The sequence below is a fragment of the Natator depressus genome, chromosome 2 (genome assembly GCF_965152275.1).
Source record: "Natator depressus isolate rNatDep1 chromosome 2, rNatDep2.hap1, whole genome shotgun sequence".
Lineage (NCBI taxonomy): Eukaryota > Metazoa > Chordata > Testudines > Cheloniidae > Natator > Natator depressus.
Window position 1 is genome coordinate 181,863,551 of NC_134235.1, and position 22,592 is coordinate 181,886,142.

Genomic DNA, 22,592 nt, shown 5'->3' on the forward strand with positions numbered 1-22,592 from the left:
CGGGTTCAAAACCCAGATCTGCCCTGGTCAAGCTACAACTACCGGCCGGTAAGCTGGATGTCTTTCCTTCTCTGCCTTTATCTGCTCATACCAGAGGGATCCAGCCAGGAGAGAGAGGCTCAGGAGCTGTCCTGCTACTTGTGTGCTTCTGTGGGAGCAGAGAGCAGGCACTCTAGTCAGCTGCTGAAAGACCCTATGAAAAGAAACCAGGCAGGCGGTTTAAAAGGAGCCCCTGACCAATCAGCTCCCTGGTTTCAGCATCCCCGCTCATGGGGTGATGTTTCAAGCAGTTCACCCTCCATGCATTGCTTCTCTTCTCCACACTCTGCTGGACTTTGCAGCTGTTACACCCTGTCACCTGCCTTGGTCTCATGGGAACCTCAGAGACACGTCAGGAAAAGGGGCGGCCCATAATGGTCACAGCCTCCTCTGTTTTTTTTTTTTCCTGCCATCTGTGCTGCCGGTTGAATGCATTGGTGGTCACATGTGGCTGGCTCAAACTGCCATGCTCCCACCTCTTCTTGCCCCAGAGGCTGGGAACCAAGTTAAAATCCAATTCATGTCAGACACTGGTGTTATGTTAATGCTACTGGGGAAAAACAGAATGGTTTCAATGTGTTTGTTTCATTTGTTACAGGAACAAATCCAGCTGCTCTGATTTTATTGTCCCCGATGGCAATATGTCACATGAGAATATTCCTAATTGTTCCAGTAACATAGCAGCTGGTTCTCCTATACAGGCAGTACCAGCATCAGTTTTTGGCTATAGGGTGCAGTTTTTTAGCTTGTTATCTAAGCTTCAGTTGCAACGTTTTTTCCAGTTGTCATTTTTATCAATTTTCAGTGAACTAATCAATGGATTCAGTTCATGACCCTTTCCTCTTATTGAGGTGCAGAGGAGGAGAAATCTTAACTGAGATCTTCATCTTTAAGGTTATGTAAAGATATGTAGGAAACTTTATGAAATTTACATTGAGTATTAAAAATTGAAATCACTTGACAAGATATTAACTAGGACATCTGAAACCATTTGTGATTATCGCTCCAGACAGGGTATGAAAGTTGAAATTTCTCTTCCAATGTGTAGGCCGAAATTCTGGTTACTGGTTTCCATTGTGTGACCTCAAGTGTAGCCTCAGAATGACTTGGTTCTCTAATTTTTTTCTTCTAGTATTTTGGGTTTGTGCTGTACAGGACTACCCTGCCAAAAAATTGTAGTGAGCCAACACCACTCTTTTCACCTTTAAACGGAGTCCACGACCGTGCTTATGTCTCTGTAGATGGGGTAAATATTGACCTTACAACTACCGATATCCATGTCTGTCACTTGCCTTCTTTGGGTAGCTATGATTAATAATTGTATTGTGTAGTTTGTGGCTTGTTTCCCCATGTACACAAATACAGTTTAGTTTATTTAATTTAATATGAAACGTAAAGAGAAAGAAAGGGATCATACAGTTGGTACATTCTACACTTTAGTAAAGTTTTTAAAACATTCAAATCTGTACACACCATTTCTATGGTCTACTTGAAAGTCTTATAATTAGTATCAAGACAATTGAAAATTGGTCTAGGGTCTTCATACAAGTAGAAAAAAAAATCTATAAGCTGGGCTTGCTTACTACTGGTTTGATACAAATTAGAAGCTGACCTATATTTGATCAGCTCCTGCAGGTTGTTTCAATTGATTATTGCAGGAAACTTGAGTCTACATCTTTGCTTGTGACATTGGGTTATTGACCACAAATTTAAATTTTTTTTTTACAGGATGTAGATTCCTCCCCCGCTTTCCTCCTTGAACTGTGTACAGCACAGCTTTGTTCCTGCTCAATAAGGAGAAAAATCAATTTATGGACTGTCAAAGCGCAGCTTTCATTCTTTATTCTGGCATATTGCATTAATATTTCTTTAATGAACCCTGTTTTCTATATAATACATCAAGGATGTATTGTATGGTAAACAGTAGATTCTCTATTGGCAAAACCAAATTATTGTTTGGTTTTCTATTCAGAATCGTAGTGTTTTTACAAAAAAAATGCATCAGAGCTTAATCTGAGAATGAGTCATATATTTCACCTATAAAGTGTGCAAACTGTTTTCAGTCATCTGAACAGACCTTGACAACTTGAGTTTTTTAGGAATGAGAAGCCTTGCAGAGCTTTGAAATTTAAAAACCAATAGAATTAGTGAATGAAGTGTACCACACTTTTGAGGAAACTGATAATTTTCCATTATTTGAATAACTGAAACACTACTTAGCTGAATATCTTACTGACCAACTTAAATGATAGTTGTGGGGGTTGAGGTGAGCAGGGCAGCAGGGGGATATTTTCCTCTGTACAAGCCAGTAAGTCTCAAAAATGAGTAATCCAGTTTTGTCCTCTGTTTGAGCCTTACGTTATTTTCTCCTTTTGGTGTTATGCTTACAGGTTCCTCAGGGAGTCCTTGAACGAGGCAAATCATACATGATAAATATAACCGGGAAGGCTGGAGCAAATCTGGATGTGTTGGTAGAAAACATGGGTCGAGTAAACTATGGTAGATACAACAATGACTTTAAGGTAAATTTAGTCACTAATGATTATACAATGGAACTTGTCAAAGCACACCAGAGATCAGCTTTTCTTCTATTGGTAAAAGAAAATCTTAATGCAATAGTAAGAGCAAAGGGTTCGGGAATATGCTGGTGCAACTTTACCTAACTCAAAATACAACTAATACTTTTCTTATGAGTCCTGCTCTCATTGAGGTCAAAGTGGCATTAAAAGCAGACAGACACTCTTTAACTTTTGGTGGTTTTATATCACCCACAGGTCTCTCAAGAGGTGTTGAGTCTTCTAATGTATCATCTAAGGATGCATGAACCAGTTCAAATGAATTAAAAACAGCTGAAACATCATCTAGAACTGAAGCTCACTGGAGTTTGCAAATTCAGATTTTGTATATAAAATTATGTGACGGGGCAAGGCCAGATGGCTATAGAAAAGTAGTGGGAGATAGGTCTATTAGCTCCAGGCTAAACAAATCCCTGGTACCAGGATAAGTGAAATGGCAGCTGCTCCAGGTCAATTAAGACGCCTGGGGCCAATTAAGAACTTTCCAGAAGGCAGGGAGAATGCTAGGTTGATTGGAACATCTGAAGCCAATCAGGGGCTGGCTGAAACTAGTTAAAAGCCTCCCAGTTAGTCAGGTGGGTGTGCATGTCAGGAGCTGTGGGAGGAAGTTGCGCTGTTGGAGAGGCTGAGTAGTACACACCATATAAGGCACAAGGAAGGAGACCCTGAGGTAAGGGTGAAGTGGAGCTTGTGGAAGTGAGGGCTGCTGTGGGGGAAGTAGCCCAGGGAATTGTACATGTCATATTTCTAAAAGGTCAGCTACCATAGCTGATACTATTAGGGTCCCTGGGCTGGAGCCTGGAGTAGAGGGTGGGCCCGGGCTTCTCCCCCCCGCCGCCCCCAACCCTTTGCCCCCTGATTAATCACTGAGACTGGGAGACAACAGAGACTGCGCAAGGAAGGATAACTTCTCCTCACCTCCCTCGCTGGCTTATGATGAAAATGGCTCAGTAGACTGTGACCCTTGTCTCTAGAGAGAGAAGGGTTACGTGGAGGGTCACAGTGAGCCTCTGAGGCTAGCGAAATCCGCCAGGAAACGCGGGACCCATGGAGGCAAGGACAGAGCTTTGTCACAATTAGTACTTTTGAATGTTCATACATGTCTTGGTTCAGTTGCAAGTGCTGCACTCTTGCAGCATTTTTCAGCATCACTGGAAGAAGGATACCTCAGGCAAATGCTTTATCTTGCCAAATTTCCAGTCCAGGTTTGAGCAGATAAGATAAGATAAGGCACCCAGAACCTCTGGGTGCTTATCTAAAGCACACTTCTGAACTGTACTTGATCATTAGTAATGTCCCAACATGGCATTAACATGAACCGGGGGCGGGGGAAGGAAAGTGCTATCATATGAATTTTGGTGAGCATCAAGCTTGGTGTTGACCTTTAAACTTCCATTACAGATGGGGGAGAAGTACTGACATGACCACCTTTTTGTTATGTTTGTGCTGTATTGAATGGACTACCTTTTTTATGTCTGTACTGTGCTTAGCACAATAGGGCCCTGATCACTGATTGTCTCTCTCTGCTTACTATTGGAATACAAATAATAATGGACCAGTGGCCAGGAACCCACTTTGCCCACTGAAGGGAATCTGTGGCTCAAACCTCCCCAAATAACTATTGGAGACCCAAAAATGTGGGTAGCTTGGGTTTGGAGGTCCAGTGGTTCAGACTTTAATCCTCTTCTGGAGATCTAGGTTCAAATGCAGATTACAGTGGATTTCAAGAGTCTGAATTTGGTGCTCCCTGGTGGCATATTTACCCATACCAAAAAACTATAGTACAGTGTGACACAACTGGCTGTTGCTACTTGGGAGAGACCATGGTCTGAAATGGGACTGCTACAAAGCAAGATGGACGCTCTTTAGAAGAGCTGCATTGTGTGGAGGCTTGCATGGCTGTTTGGCAGGATTGTGGCCAATTGCAGTCAGATTAGTGATGCTTCGCTGGCATGAGCATGACTTCTGGAAGAAAAATAATTTTATCTCCAGTCCACTTCAGGAGTTGACCATCCATCTGGCCATTAAAATAGAGTTTCTGTAGCCCTTCTTGTGGCATCAGGTAATCCTGGGCACTTATATCAAGATCTTGTCTTTTGTGCAGCCCCCCCACAGGTAAGCTAGGCACCTCACAATGCTGTTAAGATTTTGGCAAAGGCTTACAGCCCAATTTAGATGTGAGGGCAAAAGCAAATCGCAAGAGAAAGGATAGAGGAAGAGAAGGTGCCACAACAATGAGATTACGTGGTTACTCAGCAAAGGCATGTGTGCAGAAGGAGGAAGATTTTTTAAATACATGAAAATAAAAATAAATAAAATTTGTCTTTCTTGAATTGCTTTGGTAGACCGCTCTCTAAATGTGTCTATCGAAAGTACAGCTGAGACTTGTCAATGTACCACATATAGTGGATGTTGCTCACTGTCTTCAGTTATACTATGCAGCAGATATTTTAAGGAATCCTGACTAAGAGTTTGATGTCTTCCAGGATTTTGAGATGCAAATTATAACAACCTAGATCAGGGGTCTCAAACACCACTAGTTACCCCTCTCCATTCTGAAAATTTACCATTTATTCCTACCCTTTGTTCCCTGTCTTTTAACCGGTTTTCATTCCATGAAAGGATCTTCCCTCTTATCCCATGACAACTTAATTTACATTAGAGCCTTTGGGGAGGGACCTTGTCAAAGGCTTTCTGGAACTCTTAAGTACACTATGTCCCCTGGATCCCCCTTGTCCACATGTTTGTTGACCCCTTCAAAGAACTCTAATAGATTAGTAAGATCTGATTTCCCTTTACAGAAACCATGTTACAGAAACTGTCTATTAGAGTAAGGGCTTGTCTACGTGGGAAAGCTTTACCAGTATAATCCCCCGTGTGGACACTCTTATGTAAGAGAGGCTTTTTTTCAGTTTAGCTTATGTTGCTTGGGAAGGGGTTTAAACTATGCTGAAAGACCATTCTTATGCTGGAATAAGTGTGTCTACGTTAGGAGTTATACTGGTCTCACTATATCAATTTAAATTCAACCCTGAGGGTTGAATGGGAGGTCTGCATGGGAAGGTTTTATTGGTGTGATCTAAGTGTAAAATGCTGTAATAGAAACTGTTGTAACAACTTTTGTGGGTAGGGGAGGATTTGATTTCTGTAAGCAAACTTCTGAATCTACCTCTGATGTATGAAATATATCCTCACTTAGGTCCCAGAGTTGCATGATACTTAGTAATATTCTTCACATTAAGCATATTAGTCTCATTGAAGTAACATGGACTATGATACTTAAAGTTAAGCACATGCGTAAGTACTTTGCTGGCTCAGGGCCTCAGGGTGAGCCTTGAAGCCCTGACTTTGTGATACTGTGTACGAGCTACAGTAGTTCTGTAGGAAGCAAATAACGCGGTCTCTACTACTATGTAGAGTGACTCATTGTTGCCAGCTCTTGTGATTTCTTTAATGCGCCCGTTCCTGGAATCTCGTGATTATGAAAATTGCAGCTTGATTTTAACACTGTTTTCTAGCCTCCACGGTTGCAGAGAAAAACTTGAAAATGTGACCCAAGTGTATCCTAAAGGCTCAAAACCCAGAAAGCAAATAAAAATGAGGGGTTCCTTTAGGGGTTTTTTGTTTTGTTTTTGCTTTTTTTAAGCTAATCCTTAATTTTGGGGGACCTGACACATGAGTTTTGAACACTTGGGGTTGGCAATACTGGTGACTACTGTAGTTCAGCCAAGTTTTTATTTCTCTTATCTGTTTTGTACTCAGGACAGTTGGAGGTAGATAACTGTAATGAGATGAGACTATTGATTTTGTTAACACCTTTAATTTCTTTGCAGGGTCTAGTGTCAAATTTATCTCTTGGCCAAGTTACACTCGTTCATTGGGAGATCTACCCACTAGACATAGACAGTGTGGTGGGCCATGGCTTAAACGGCAAAGGTGGTGAATCAAAAACATCTGGTGGTAATCCCTCAAGCTATGCAGCTCCTGCTTTTTACACTGGCAGATTTTCTATTCCCAGTGGAATACCTGATTTACCTCAAGACACCTATATCAAGTTTCCTGGCTGGACAAAGGTAGGTTTCTTTTTCTAAGATGTTTACCAAAAAACCTGAATCTGATTCTAAAGTCACCTTAAAATTGCTATTAAAGGTCAAGAACAGCCCTTTACTAGGGGTGGAGGACTATATAACAACCATGTGGTCATTTTGAAGGGTCACTCACATATATCAAATGATATTCAGAGATGTTGAGATCTTATAAGTGACTAGTCAAGATTTTAACTAAATCTTGAATAAATCTGGGGATAGGAAACTAAGATGAGGGAAGCTCATATTAAGTAGTCATTCAGTGACGTTGGCTAGGCAAATGATATACCACGTAAGTATGCAGCTATTATAGATATAGTGAGTAGGACACAAAGATATGTTTGGTCAGGGCTATTTAGAATACGGCATTCAGTTTTGGTCTTTTTTTCTTGCGGGAATGGAGAGAGAGCTGCCCTCTGGAGAAGGGAAGTGAATACAGGCTTTTTAAAGGCTGCTTGTTCTGGAGAAAGTGTGGTACTGGAAGTTGGCCTTTTGGGGAAGAGTGGAGTCAGGCTGGCTGAGCAGAAGTAATAAAGGACATAATTGATGAAGTGGCGCTAGGAAAACTCTTCATGCCGAAGAGTGGAGAAAATTAGCCAGTGTCTTTGTATGGAGAGTTTAGCTTTTTAAAAAAAATTAAAAATTGCTCATTAACAAAGGACACAATTCTGACAGAGTCAGAAGATGAGACTTGCTAGCTCAGAGGAAGGGTCCCAGCAGGAACAGTCATGACCTAACTTGTAACAAGGTTGCCTAAATGATTCAGAAACCTGTCATCCCATCCTCAGTACCCACAAAAAAATCCCGTTGGAAGGCAAAAATCCCTAATCGTGTGTCACAACTGGACAGTGGCATGGCTTCCAGTTCTGAGCCACATTGCTCCCCCTTCCATCAGGTTGGCGATTGCAGCTGGTAAGCTGCTTGATAAGATAGGTGCTGATCCCTTATTCAATGATCTTTTAGCCCACCACCTACACATCTTTCAATGACCGTTTAGCCCACCACCTACCACTGTGGTCGAGGCTGCCACGCCAAGATGTGACAGCGGAATCCCTGTGGTGGGAAGACTGGTGCTTAACACCAACCACCAATCAGTTCCTCGTCACAGACCCTACTGCTCGCCCGCCCGGCTTCCACCTGCCACGTCGTTAGGCCCTTCTTATCTGATTCCGGACTGGGCAAAGCCTCTGTGCAGCCAGCAGCACCACTGGGGTCTTCAAGACAGGCCAAGCGGTGGCGCAGGTTGAGCAATGATACACGTTGTCGAGGAGCGGCCGCTAACCAAATTCAGTGGTGGGCTCCGAGAGCTGCACTTGGCCACTAAGAATGCTAATGCTTGGCTCGGTGAGTACACAAAGGCTAAATAAATAAATTGGCACGGTTAAATCTGAGTGTGTGGGATTTCCAACAGCTCTCACTGTTGGCTTCTCTCTGCTTCCATTGAAGCCAATAGTAGAATTTACACTGACTTCAGGGAGTGCGAGAGGCCAGTGCTAAGTGTTTATGGAAATTGCACCCATAGCTAGCTGGGCCCTTTTGTTTTGATTACAGGCCCCAATTTCTTTAGGGATTTAGAACTCCATTTTAAATCCCCATCTAGCTGAGACTGTATGTGAGCTGGTGGCATGCAGCAGTTATCTATCTTCTCAAGGAAATCACTTGGATTGGTTTAGCATCCTCCCCCAACAATTATTTCCCCCTTCCCCCCCATAGTTCAATTTTATGTCCCCCTCCCTGACTGAGCAGGCCCCTCACTTTAAAAATGGACTCTGCAGATAGTCAGGCTTTGTCTGTATCTAGGAACAGCAGTTCAGTGATCCCAGGACATATGAATGGCCCAGTGTGCCTGCTCCAAGGCTTGGCCCTTCCTGGCCTGCACAGTTGGTTTGGGTTGTTTTGTACCGATTTGTTCGATGTGATATTTAGACTATCCAAGTAGCTGCATCAGACCCAGCTCCCTAGTATGGATGCACCTGTAGCTGTATAAAGATGCCTTATACCAGTACATCTGATTCCCCTTCCCATATGGGAATAAGCTATACTGGTATAATCACCTTATACCACAATAACTGCATCCATGCTAGAGGGGTTGTACCACCTTAGAGGTCTGCCCAGACCTAATTTTCAAGCCTGACCTGGACTTGAACCAAACCTGAGCACAGCCAAGCCAAACCTGATCCAAAAGGGTTAAGTCATTTTCAGCCCCGACCCACACCCAATTCTCACTCCATCCCGCTCCCGAATCTGTGTCAGCGCTGTCGATTGGGCTTGGGGTCATCCTGGGCCTGCAATCTGTTGCCAGCCACCTCCTGCCCTTGGGGTTGGCGCAGCAGCAGCTGCGTGACCTGCTCCTTCCGGCCGCCACCTGACTGTGTGCTGTGGAGTGAGTGTGACAAGGAGTTGCAGCGCCTCTTACCTGGCAGCACACAGAGCAGTGAGGTGGCAGGAGCAGGGCATGCAGCTGCCACCGTGCCAACCCTGCAGGCAGGAGGAAGTGATCGGAGCTGACCCGAGCCTGAGAGTGTGAGTTGGTTTCCAACCCAATCCGAACCCCACACTTGTAGTTGGGTCCTGTTGGGTTGCAAGGCTCTGTATCACTTTACCTATATTGGTATAGTTAAAGCAGTACAATTTTGTGTGCAGACAAGCCCAGAATTTCTCCCTAGCTGAGAGGAATGAGTCCTGGGGGTGGCAGTCAACTGACCATCCAAAGTACATAAGGAGAGCCAATAGCCCACTATTGAGAGTGGAGGTGGAGAGAAAGCATGTGCAGGGTGAAGGTTCCCCCTAATTCCCAGGCAGAGGGCCTGGGGAGCGAGAGTGCTGGGAGCAGAAGCCTGCTGGGAGAAGACTCAGCTGAGAGACCCTGGGAAGGGGGTTTATATACAGGGGAAGCTAGAGGAAGGCTTATGGAGGAATATGGCCTGGGGAAAACTGAAGGACAAGGCTAGAGCTTGAGTGACTAAGGGCAAATAACCCAATTATAAGATGGAACCTGTAGGAGAGGGTGGGCATTAGTCCCCTTCTATGCTGCTACTATGGTATGTGGGAAGATTAGAGGCAGGAAGCTGAGCTTGGTGGAAGGGCTGAAGATTGCCTAAGACCCTCGGGGGGAACTGCTGTGACCTGGAAGAGTGTAGGGCAGAAGACTGTGAGTTGCCACTGGACTTTGTTTTTGATGCTCCGGAAGTGGTGAACTCTGAGCCAGAGAGCGAAGTCACCTCAATGCTGCAATGCAGTAAAGACTCCTGCATGCAAGCACTGCAGCAGCCTACAAGCCTGTGGGTTTCTGAGAGGGGAAACTGGAGCAGTGCAGATGCCTAATGCTGAAGTGGGTAAGCCCCAGCTATCTTGGGATTCAGCCATAGCAACCTGAGTAGCTGCACCAGCACAAGCCCTAATTGTAGTCAAGAAAAACAGTGATTTGCATGGATTGAGGATTACACAGGCAACTGGTGCAAGTCATGGCTTTCCTTGGCAACACTTGGGGTTTCCACGGATGCAGGTACACCAGTTGCTGATTGCTGATTTGGAGCTAATCTCGCACCTAGAGGAGGGCATGTAGGGTGATATGTTTTCAAAGAAGGAAGCAGAATGACCACAATGATGCGTCTTTATAAAAGAAAATGTGGATCTTCATTTTTCACTCTTCAAAGTTCAGGCCATTCACAGGTTCCAGACCTTTTGTTTGTCCCACAAATGGAAACACAGGCCAATTGCTAAATTCTGATTTGGATTCCACAACCTACTAACTCTCAAATTTTGGATGAACTTAGATCCAGGGTTTTTGTTTGGAACAGAACCATTTAAAAGTGCCAAAACCTAATGCTTCTTAGGTAGTTTCCACAACCTTTCTGTCTTTGCCATGAATGAGATTAATGTGATTTGAGAGATTCCTGCAAATTCAGTAGAATTAGCATCATGGCCAAAGATTCCACATACCCACCCTTTACAATGTCATGGTTCACTATATATGCATAACCGTGAATTTGTTAATGAAGGACTGTAAGGATTTTTTGACATTTTTGTCAAGTCCACAGGAGCCTTCAAAATAATACAGTATTGGTAGAAGTTGAAAATAGTTTTCTGCTATGAAATTGTTGTACACTTCAGAGCCATTATTGGGGAATCTTAGTCTGAATGAGTAAAATTTTAAAACTTCATTGAAAACAAGTAGCAATCGTTCATCGTGAGTGAGATTTTGAAATCGCTATGAAAATAACACAAAATAAAAGTACCTCCCTCCAAATGAGTGATAGTTGCAACTCTGCGCTATATAAGTGTACTGTGCATGGTCAATCATCGTTACACTGGCAGTCTTTTTCTTTCATACAGTACTCTTGAGAATTTGTTGTTGTTTTTTTTAATGTGTAAGACTAACATTAAGAAATGGATTGCAGTAACTGTATTAGTGGCCAAAGAGTTATTTTGAGAAAATGGTGCTCTGCAATTCCTCAGTCGTACACAGACTGGCTTAGTGAGTTCTCTATTTCTGCATTAATGGAAAAGATGACTCTGTCTAATAGAAATGCTTGGAAAAAATATGAGGCTGTCTGGTTAGTCATGAAACTATTGCATATTTGTGCAGTTTAGTATATATTAGTCCGCAATACTCATAGGTTATGTTCTCACTTATTTATCTATTTAGTCACTTTAATAATTGATGCCCTGCATGATCTCTACAGGTTGTTTTTGGTTTGTTTTTTGTTTTTTTCCCCATGTTTTAGAAATAATGTTGTATTTTGTTCTTTATATGCTTGTGCTTGTATTTATATATGTTTTGTTTCATTATGTTTTAATATTTTATATAAAAACAATAAAGATAAAGTTTAAAAAAAAGCCTAAGACTGTCAATCTAGCACTGTCAGTGGTATTGAATTTACTCCTAAAAAATTGCACAGGCTTTAATTGACCGAGTGCAAAGTTAAGTTGTTGCTGTGTTGTAGCATATCAAGGGTGCTGTATCTTGTTTAAAAAAACAACTACAGTGGTTTAGAGACTCCTGTCTGTTGCAGAACTTAATGGTATGGTCTAAAAAAGGGTTTTCAGAGTTGAGATAGTTGTTCACAACTCAGCAGAAGTTTCTAGTTCAATATCTAGTCATATAAAGGAAGTTTTTTCTGTTTCTAATTGCTGGTTCTTCCGTTTTTATTTTGTATAACATGTTATTTAGTGTATATGGATGTTATAAATTAGTAGATTTGGGGGCATATATGGACATATGATTTCATAACCATGCTGCATACGCGATCTGTAAACTTAAGAACAGCTCCCTGCAAATTAACCTTTGAGCTCATATTTTCCAAGAAATTGTCTGAAGTAAACTGTCAGACTTGAAGATCAGAAGGGATCATTATGATCATCTCATCTGACCTTCTGTATAGGTCTTAGAATTTCCCCCACTAAGTCCTGCACCAACCCACAAGTTCTCATTGAGCTAGAGCATATTTTACATTACAGTAATGAATTCATCCTGTGTGTGGAACAGTGACTTATAGCAATTCTCATACCATCTTTCACTCTAAAACGATCACAGAAGTAAAGCACTGAGGCAGAATATTTTCTTTCTCCCTGCAGACCGCAAAAACAAGCCACAGAATGAGATTAATTTGATAAAAAAATGTTTGGGGTTAAAGTTTATTAACACCTACAGCAAGATAGGATCTTAGGCCACAGAGGCAAATGGAAAGCTGAACTCACCCTCATTTGCGAATTTACCGGCTTTTTGAGAAAAATTAAGAATTTGACATAAATTGATTTATAAAGATTTTAAATGAATTTACAGAAACACAACTGCAGTATAACCTTTTTCTTTTTAATATTCTACTAATGATCAATGTTTGAGAGAATTTGCCTTTCATTTTTCATTGCAATTTCACCTACCCTAAGTTTTTCGGAAGCCACCAATGATGCTGTTAAAGTCCTACCGTCCCAATGCCTTATAGAAACCCTTTTATTTAGTCATCATTCTTCCTTTGTGCCATGCATCTTATATTTTTTCCCCCTAGTCTTAACTTAAGGATATTTTATATGGGGGAAAATTGATGCTTTAATTCACCTGCTCCTGTTGAATTCTCGTCCATTGAAGTCCCGGTGTTCTGAGCCAGTAGCTGACTAACACAGAAAAAGCGTTCATAAGAGAGTGGAGCTGGGTGGTTAAACCTCAAAAACACGTGGAACTTTCCTTTTTGTTATGAACTCAAAACAGCCCAGTTCAGTCAAAACGTTCATGAACCGAGATTCAGTTTTGAGTGAATGTGGGTCCATTTACAATTCCAGTGAAATGGTATGAAAAGTCACAGTTTTAAAGATGACTTACAAAGATTTTTTTCTAAAAATTATGAGCTTGGGGGTATTTTTTTTCTGCTTTATGATGTGTTTAAAAGATGAAATATTTTGAAAGGCTTTCTTAAGCTTTTTTTTTTTTACATTAGAAACATCAACAATGTCAAGTCATCCCTCTTTTTGCAAGAGGGCTTCTTGGAGGTCTCAGATGCTTGTGTGAGATCTCACATTACCAGACGCGGTCTGGGTCTTTCAACTTTAACAAGAGTATTATTTTTTCTCCTAAGTCTTGGTGGTCACTAGAACCTGTCTTTAACCAAACAACAACAAAACCCACCGGAAACACAGTTTAACAGTCTAACTAAAAGTTTAACTTCACAGTTGCTCAGGTTTTTCTTTTGTGATGTTATTTGTCAAGTTCTCCTGTTGCCATAGAGACTTTGAGGGTAGGAAACGTCTGAATTTGATATCCAAAACAAGCTGCAAATAAATAGTTTTTTTGCACAAAAACTCTCAGACCTTTGTTCATTGCCCTTTTTCAACAAGTCCCCTCCCCCCTCCTTTACCAGTTACCTTTAAGCAAATATAATTTTGTTTTCAGGTTTGTTTTAACCTGAACCTTAAAGCAAATTCAGGGCTGGGAGAGGGGAGGACATTATGTAGCTCCCTCTTGAAATAAAACCAAAGGGAAGATTTTCCAGAAACTCCTGACGACTAAAATGTTGAGCTTCACAGAGCTCTGCAGAGAATGGCTTCAGGTGAGAGACAAACTCAACAGCCAGAAATTCTGTTGCTCCCAAATGTCTCCAGTTAAACTTGCCAAGAGTCACTTTTTCAAGCTTCCCAAGAAGTATTGGCTGGTCTGGGACACAGTTGTTCTCTGTCTCCTTGGTCTTTTATGCATACTGCTAATTTATTTTCTTGGCTTGCAAGTCTTCATTTTTTAGTAAAGGTAAATTTTCTTTGAACATCTCATTTTTAAATGTTGATGCTGTTTTTAATTAATCAAGGAACTGTGATTGTTTTGCCTGTTTTTAAAGTATGTTTTGATCAGGATTTAAATCCCAGCATATTTTATCCTGATCAAAATATAGTGTTTCATTGTATGAAAGATGAAGGCTCAATTCCTGTCCACAGGATAGTAGAGGTTAAATAAGCTATTAATTTAATAATTTTTATTTGACTTAAAAATTTTTTTTGTTTCTCTTTTGGCAGGGACAAATTTGGATCAATGACTTTAACCTTGGTCGTTACTGGCCAGTCCGTGGTCCTCAAGTGACCCTATTTGTTCCAAGCAACATCCTAGTTTCATCGTCACCAAACAATATCACAGTGTTGGAACTGGAGCGGTCTCCTTGTGGCATTCAGAAATGTGCCATAGAATTTGTAGACAAACCTGATATCAATGCAACACTGCAGTATGAAAGCAACACCCGGAAGCTGTTCACTAAAGATTTATGGCTGGACCCTCTGTGATTATTTAGGAATGTGTCCCCTTACCTTCTCCTGTTTTGCTTCCCCACACTCTCAAATCCTACATTCTTCGGGGGGAAAATAAGTGTTAAAAATCGATAAGTATGTTTAACTGTGGAAATTTTTTCAAAGCACTGAAAGAATAGCTGTTTGGTAACAGGAGATACTAAATACAGGGTCTCCTTTAAAAGTGAAGATTCTAGAGTAAGTTGTTGTGCATGAGACTTGACTTAGATGGAAGATAATATTTAACATCAAAGTCTTAGTAAACAGATAGCTTTGGGAACTATGACAGCATGAAAAGGAACCTCTTAAACTAGTCATTTTACCATCTTCTGTGAACATAGAGAAATTACCTTGCTAAGAACTGAGTGGCCCCACTACCATGCTTATAAACATTTAATGTCCACAGACAAGTATCCAGAGGGTTTGTGTGTGCTAAGTACCATTTGGATTTGACTTGTTTCCCTCCAGGCTTAAATACCTGGTTAGTGTAGCTACTGTTTCAGTCTGCAGTAGCTTACTGCCAACATGATCAGTCCTCTCCCCCCCCCCACCTTTAGAAACCTTCCCAGTGACCTTTAGAATTCTCCCAGAATCTGCTGCTTCTGGGACCTGTGACAGGAATTGTGGGGTAGATACCTAGAGTGCATTGCAACTGAAATGGTGAAACAGCACTGATGTGGATGTTAGCGAGTGGCTTCTGGTCACAGGTCTGCCTCAGTTTCCCCTTGGGCTAACTCACTGACTCCCCTGCAGGTCCCCCAGCTCCAAGTACTGGCATGATTTAGCTGTTTGGCTAAGTGACAAAGTCCACTCCTTTTGGAATTAACAAAACAAATCCACAAACAGGGTTTTTGAACCAGTTATAGTCTTACCTGACTTTAGCATTCAAAAATCATGATATTGGTGTAATCATGAGACTTTAAGAAAAAACTACTTTTTCTCCCCATTTTGGCTTCAGGTTTTTGACCTTTGAGGTACACTTGAGTCACGTTCTCAAGCTTTTCTCTGCCACCATGGCGGTTAGATATCTTTTAATGAAACCTGAGCTTCATGTAATAGTCTCCAGGAGCGGAGGCTCTTAGAAAAATACCCAATAACATAAGAATTGTGATAAAATCACAAGAGTTGGGACTCGCTGGGGCTCAGTAGTCCCCTCCCTGGAACTGGTAGTCCTCCTCCTGGGGGCACTGCGGAGTTGAAGAGGCGTTCTCTCTCTAGGGTTTCTCCACCTCTAGGCGTTCTCTCTACTCTGGGTTCTAGTTAGGTGACCGTTCGACAAGCAGAGAAAGTCCACTTACACGCCTTGTTTCATCTCCCTGGGCCTCTCTCTCTGTCTTTCCTACTGTCCTTTCCTGGACTTGCTCTCACTGTCTCTCTCTTTCTAGGTCTCTTCCTTGGGCCCACGAGGGGTGGTGACCCCCTCCCAGGTTCTCTCCCAAAGCCTGGTCTCTGCAGGTCCCAGCTGGTTTGTCAGTCAGCCTTCTGCAGTTATTTCTAGATTGGCTTAGCCTCTAGACAGCCTTTTCCTGCTCCTGTCTCCACCCATGACTGTCCCCATACTATCAACCCCAAATTGTTTGTTATACTGTTGTAGTTGGTCACCTGACCCACCTCCTTAATGCCTGGGGTAGTGACGCCTGCTTTTAAAGAGGCTACTTGGCTCTGGTACAGTGGACATTAGGAGCTGGTTGGCAAATTATGACCTTTGTCTTGACAAAAACAAAATTAACTTTTCTTTGTAAACCCCCAAACTGATTTTTTTTTTTTTTTTTTTTTTTTACATAAACCTGAAAATGTTGACAAAAACAGGGGCAGGGGAAATCCACATAGTCAAAAGGCATTTTCTTTCCAAAAAATGTGTCGACAGAACATTTTTAAGCGGTTTTAATGGGCATGAAGCAAAACTGCAATGGTTCAGAACACAAGTAAACATGGCTAATGTGAACTCAATAAACTGTTTATGCTTAAACCAGGGCAAGCTGGTCAATAAAAATAGGTTCCGTTCTCCAGGGCGCGCACAGCTTATGGGCCTCTTTCTGGTATCCTTTACGCTGGTTTCATGTCCGTGTAACACTGCTGACTTTAAGGGAGTTGCTTCTAACTTACAGTAGTGCAAGGGAGATCAGATCAGGGCCCAAGTGTGTCATTGCTGTCCGGATGGAACATCCATGGCGCTGTGATGACACACACTGTCACAATGAAACCGATGACTGACTGGAAATGTAAAGAAAGAAATTTTTAAATAGGCCTGAAACGTGATCGTGTTTTCCATCATCTGATGCCACAGAAGATGAAGATTTTGCGTCCAATAGTTTTCGCTCTTCCTCTGGGAACATATTACAAATCACGTGTTGGGGTCTTCCATTCTCTTCCAGTTAATTACTAATCATGATGTAAGCCCCTGATTTTTGTTCGCAACCATGCAGAATCTTTTCTTGTTGCTGTCAATGAAAGCTGGCTTTCTATAGCAGTCTATGTCTCTACTTATTGCTCCCCTTTGGTTTTAATTCAGTCTTGCAAACTCTGTGTGAAAGGAGGAGACTTAAAGAACAAAGGATTGAGATAGTGACATTAAAATGTTTTAATAAACTATCAACTTGCTTCCTTTGAATTTATCCAAAGTGAGTAAAGTCTCTTTCTTTAAAGAGGGAGTCTTCCCTCAACTGTAGGCATGCTGAGAGCAGAGAGAAAGCAGAAAGAAGATGAGGACATGATGACTTGTGTAATCTGCACAATTTATGAATTCTGGTTCATCTGATGAAATTGCTGTATCATTGAATCCCTCAGTGTATCTGGAATCAGCCATATGGTGTTGGACTGTGTCACATATTCCCTGGACCAGGGACAATGGAGAGCTGTTAAATCTTGATGAGATGGTCACATAGGTAAATCCAATTTTCTCCAGCCTCGCTGCATGGGGACTAGGGTTTGGAACAGTGGAATTTTCCCACAAGCAGAACAAAGAGATCAGGTGTTAACACTGGATCTTAAAAAAACAGAAATTAAGGGTAGGTCTACACAGCAAAGAAACCCCACTGCAGCAAGTCTCAGAGCTGAGGTCAGTGGTCTTGGGCTCCTGCTGCAGGGCTAAATATAGCAGTGCAGCCGTTCACACTTGGGCTGGAGCCTTTTAGAGCACTGAAAGAATAGAACAGCTATTCTTTCAGTGCTCTGAAACCTGATGAGGGGAGTCAGTTGACCCAGGCTCTGAGACTTGCTACAGTGGTGGGGTCTTTTGCTATGTAGAAGTACCCCCAAGCAACTTGGACGGAGAGACTCGCAGAGACAAGGAAGCTTGGGCAGGAGCAGAGGGGCATGCTTTCATGGCAGAGAGGTCCTCCTGAACTGCAGGACCATCCGAGGAAGAGGGAACCTGACTGCAGCGGACTCCATAATTGAGAGAAGAAGCCATGTGCAGGAGGAGGGATCCTGGATTCCTTGGACTCTGACCTAAAACCAAAGAATGCTCAAGCAGGGAGGAAACTGAGACAGGGAAATGCATATAGCTGTACTGTTGTGTCTAGATTTGTCTATTTCTTGCACTAGCTAAAGTAAAGAGCAATTGTATTTTGAAAGTCTTACAAAGCATATGTGTCTGTCTGCTTCCACTACCATGTGTCCTAGAAGAGGTGGAGTGTAAATGCAGAGTACCCACAAGGTTGGAAATGGTTTGCTTACCCTATTGGGGAATCTGGGGGTCAGCAGTGGTCCTGGAGACCTAAGGCAACAGGGTTGCAGGGTCCCGTTTCTTTGAAGGGGTAATAGGCAAGAGAGTCTGGTCCTCGGAATCATGCCAGAGAGACCAAGAAAAGATATAGTGCTATAGCCTACTCAGTCGAAGGGAAGCTAAGGAGCACCCAAGCACAGCAGCCTGGTGAATGTGCAGCTGGGGGAACTCTGTCAGGGCTGTGGCAGGGCCCTTAGAGTAGTGTGGGAGGAACTAGGTTTAGTATATCTAAATATAAGGTGCTCAAGGAACATTTTTGATTAATAGCTGCATTTATAAGATTTTGGCTAAAGCAAAGCAGAACAATCGGACTGGGCTGCGGAGGTCCAGGAATGGTTGCTGTGTCAGGAGAATCATAGAATGTCAGGGTTGGAAGGGACCTCAGGAGGTCATCTAGTCAAACCCCCTGCTCAAAGCAGGACCAATCCCCAACTAAATTATCCCAGCCAAGGTTTTGTCAAACCTGACCTTAAAAGCCTCTAAGGAAGGAGATTCCACCACCTCCCTAGGTAACCCATTCCAGTGCTTCACAACCCTCCCAGTGAAAAAGTTTTTCCTAATATCCAACCGAAACCTCCCCCACTGCAACTTGAGACCTGTTCTGTCATCTGCTACCACTGAGAACAGTCTAGATCCATCCTCTTTGGAACCCCCTTTCAGTTAGTTGAAATGCAACTATATGCCCTCTCACCTAGGCTACCGATTTCAGTTACTGTCTTCTAGTCAGTGGCTCTGTCCTGTCCCTGCCCAGAGATGCATGTGAAGAGAGAGCAGGAACGGAATGATGCCTCTCCTAGTGAAGGTCCTCTAGTCCTCAGTGTTCTAGTTTTGTAACAGTCCTTTTCCCTTCACTAGCAGTTGACCTTCCTCCAGATACTCTGGCCGTTGTTGCTTTCAAAGTTCAGAAGGCTCCAGATAAGATGGGCTGGATAGAGAGTCCCTGAAGTTAACATATAAGGGGTTAATCCCTTTATGTGCAGTCCTTCATATGCAAAATACAATGGTTTAGGGACTGTTTCACATGTTGGCCCCTGGAGTATTTAATTTTGGGGATACAATGTTCCCAGTGTTTTTTGTGGCACCTGTGTCTGTACAGGTCTTGGAACATGTACTCTGAGTTAAAGAAATGGTTAAGTGTTATTAATACATCAGAGCCACATTTTGAGAGTACGGAATGGAACAGAATGAGTTTCACACCGGTTGTGGGTTTTGTGGGTACAAGTGTTCACAGAATTGCACTTCCATTTAAGTATATTTTCATAGCGATTCAGCACTTTAACTATATGACAGCCATATGGCAAATCATTCCCAGCCATGAAAGAAAATATGTGCTGGGGGACATAAATGTTGGGAGGCTAACGGTGAATAATTCCAACACATAGCTCTTGTAATGGTTGCCACTGGAGATACTGTTAAATCTCTCAGATTATTTGGCTTCATTTTATATGCTGTGTGCGAAGCATAATATAATACCTATTACCTTGTGCCTTTACTCAACGTGTGGCCTCACACAGGCATTGCCCCAATGACCTTACAATCTAATATTGACAGATACAAACAAGGATTAGGTGTAAGGGAGGGTATGATGTTTTACATGTAGGAAATAGATATAATTTCAGCTATTTACCTGCCCCACTCATTGCTGTTTTCAGTGTGGACTGTGATTTGTTGTTAAAGAAGGGAACTGTAAAGTGGAGGCCCTGGGTTCTATTTCTACTTCTCTTGCGTGTAACACTATTAGGAGACATCAGATGGTGCTGTTACAGATAGTAGTACATGTTTTATTAATCTGAACATACAGAATTTAGACCGTGATGAAATGCCTATTGTCAGATGTGGTACAGTTTTCCTTTCTAGTGATATGCTCAGAACAGATTTTAGGAGCTGCTTTAATGTCTCTTTAAGTCAGAATCACTTTCTTAACCTATATGCAGAAAGTATACTTATGTCCACATACATAACTGAAACATTACAGTCCTCAAAAATTACATCACTGGCTTGCTATGTGACCTAGTCCAAGTCCTTGTAGCCTCTCTCTGCCTTTTGTTACCCTTCTGTAATACAGGGATACCTACCTAACTACCTCATAGTGGTGTTGCAATGTTTACTTAATGTGTCTTAAAGCTTTGTGCAACCTTTGGATTAAATGGTGGTTGTTCAAATATGTCTCTGTGTGCTCCACTTCAGGTGCACGTGTGCCCCATACAACTTCGATCAGAGACTTTTGCTAGCAGTGTCCTTTGAGCCCGCACATATGCCCTACACAGTCTTGTGTCCCACTCTTAGGCTGTGTGGCAAACCGCTCCGTCCCTTTACAACTGCCGTGGCTTGAGATGGAGCTTTAGTGTGTCTGCTTTGAACCTGCCTCAGCTAAAAGTTTTTTTTCTCCTGGTTGTCGTTTAGTTTTAATTAGCTAAATTGAGACAATCCATTTTATTCCTCTCCCCTCCCTCAGGGAGTCTTGCCTTCATTGGAAGGGCATACTCAGCTCACTGGGGTTGAAATGCTACCTCACTTGCTGGAAGCTATCCCGATTAGTGACACCCACCCCAAGTGCATTCGCTGCCTTAGAGAGTCACACATTCCTCAGAAGTGTAATTTATGTCTGGCCCTTAAATCCAAAGCAAGGAAAAACTGGGAGATTAAGTTGAAGCTACTAATGATGGAGCGCTCTCTTAAGCTCACTTCAGAGCCAGGTGAGGAGAACCGCCCTGAACACTGGTCTCTGGGCAGATCCAATATCTCTGTGACCTTGGCTCACCTCTCCCCGGTAAGGGAAAGACTCAAGAGACCTCATAAGAAGAGGAGCTCTGACTCACTTCCTAAGGAACCTTCTCCTAAAAGACCGCTTATAAGCTTAAAACATCTCACCTTGAACATCCACCAAGACCCACTCGATCACCATACTCCCATCTATCTCTGGTACTGCCTGATTCACCACCCTTTTCGTCTGGGGCTCCTCCACTGGACAACACATCTAGGGGACAATGATAGAGAGCTCCTTTTGGTCTCTTCTGTCTCAGTGCAGGGCTCTCCTACCTGTCCATACAGGAAGCCACTCTTTGATACCTGCAGAGGGAAACAATACTTTTGGAAAAGACATCATAGGTAGAGGGACTAGCCTTAGATGCCACCTCCTCTCCCATATGGCCCCCCACAATGGCCATACTGGGACCCTGGGTGGCATACAGACAACAAGTTTCCAAGGCTCCAAGTCTTGCCCACCAAGAAAAGAGAGAGATACACAATCCCCTTTCACCCCAGCCCATTCCTCAGGATGAGATATTTGAGGAGCAGGAATTCAGGGCAGATAAAGAGGCTACCACTCCAACCTCTATATCCTTGTCATCTCCATATGAGGTGGTTATGCCTCCACCACTGTTTGTGGCCGATGATTTCCAGCAATTTCAGGTCCACATAAAACAGGTGGCAAATGTTCTGCAGATACCACTTGAAGAGTCAAAGAATCACAACATAAATTGCTGTACATTCTACAGCCGGCAACATGCCCCAGAGTTGTGTTACCTATCAATGAGGTGTTTTTGGATCCAGCAAAGCCAGTTTTTGGCAGACCCCAGCAACAATACTGCCAAGTTATAAACACACAGATAAAAATATTATGTCCCCACCTAGGACTCCAAATTTTTATTCTCCCACAGCTCCCTCTTCCCCCGACACCTAATTCTTTGGTGGTGGATGAATAAGGGAAGCAACCCACACCAAGGTGACCCTCTGTGAGAAAGACCAGGAGCACTTGAACCTTTTTGGATGGAAGTCCTACTCATCTGCAACCCTATAGTTTCAGAGTGAAGTACAAGGAGATCATGAAAAATGTAATTACACAAGTTAGACAAAATTTACTGCTTTTATTGAGCACCTTCCAATGGTGCAAAGAGAGCAATTTCAGGCCATCATTGCTTAGGGACAGTTACTGGGCTGGACATCCCTTCAAGCAGCCCTAGATGCAGCAGACACCTTAGCATATTCCATCTCTATGGCAACAGCAGTTATGCACAGGGCGTCCTGGCTCCAACTGTCCGGCTTTCCCAGAGAGGTCCAGAGCACTGTAGAGGACCCTTTGATGGTCTGAAGTTGTCTTAAGAGGCAACAGATATGGCCCTGCATGCTTTGAAAGACTCCATGGCCACATTATGATATCTAGGAATTTACACCCCTGTGAACAAAAGAAAATTCCTGTCTGGTTCAATTCTCTGAGTTCCAAAGACCCACTGAACCCCCCAGAAAGAAACATAGATTCCAGAGAGAGAGAATCGCTCATCCACCTGGCCGAAATACTCAGCTGGCATCAAAACATCAGTTTTGATGAGTTGCTCAAGGATTCGAATCTTCCCCATTCTTTGTCTGAGATCTGCAGAGCTGTTACACCATCTTCAATACATA

General features: G+C 42.6%; 1 protein-coding gene across 2 annotated transcripts in view; it reads left to right on the plus strand.

Moving 5' to 3' along the window:
* Positions 1-16,240, plus strand: part of GLB1 (galactosidase beta 1) — a 72,098-nt gene extending 55,858 nt beyond the window's left edge. For both annotated transcript variants that reach the window (XM_074945483.1, XM_074945484.1), the window contains exons 13-16: positions 1,172-1,285; positions 2,430-2,561; positions 6,449-6,688; positions 14,201-16,240. In XM_074945483.1, coding sequence (XP_074801584.1) covers positions 1,172-1,285; positions 2,430-2,561; positions 6,449-6,688; positions 14,201-14,461 — 747 coding nt within the window. In that variant the 3' untranslated portion in view covers positions 14,462-16,240. The remainder of the gene's footprint in view (positions 1-1,171; positions 1,286-2,429; positions 2,562-6,448; positions 6,689-14,200) is intronic.
* The last annotated feature ends 6,352 nt before the right edge of the window (positions 16,241-22,592 follow it).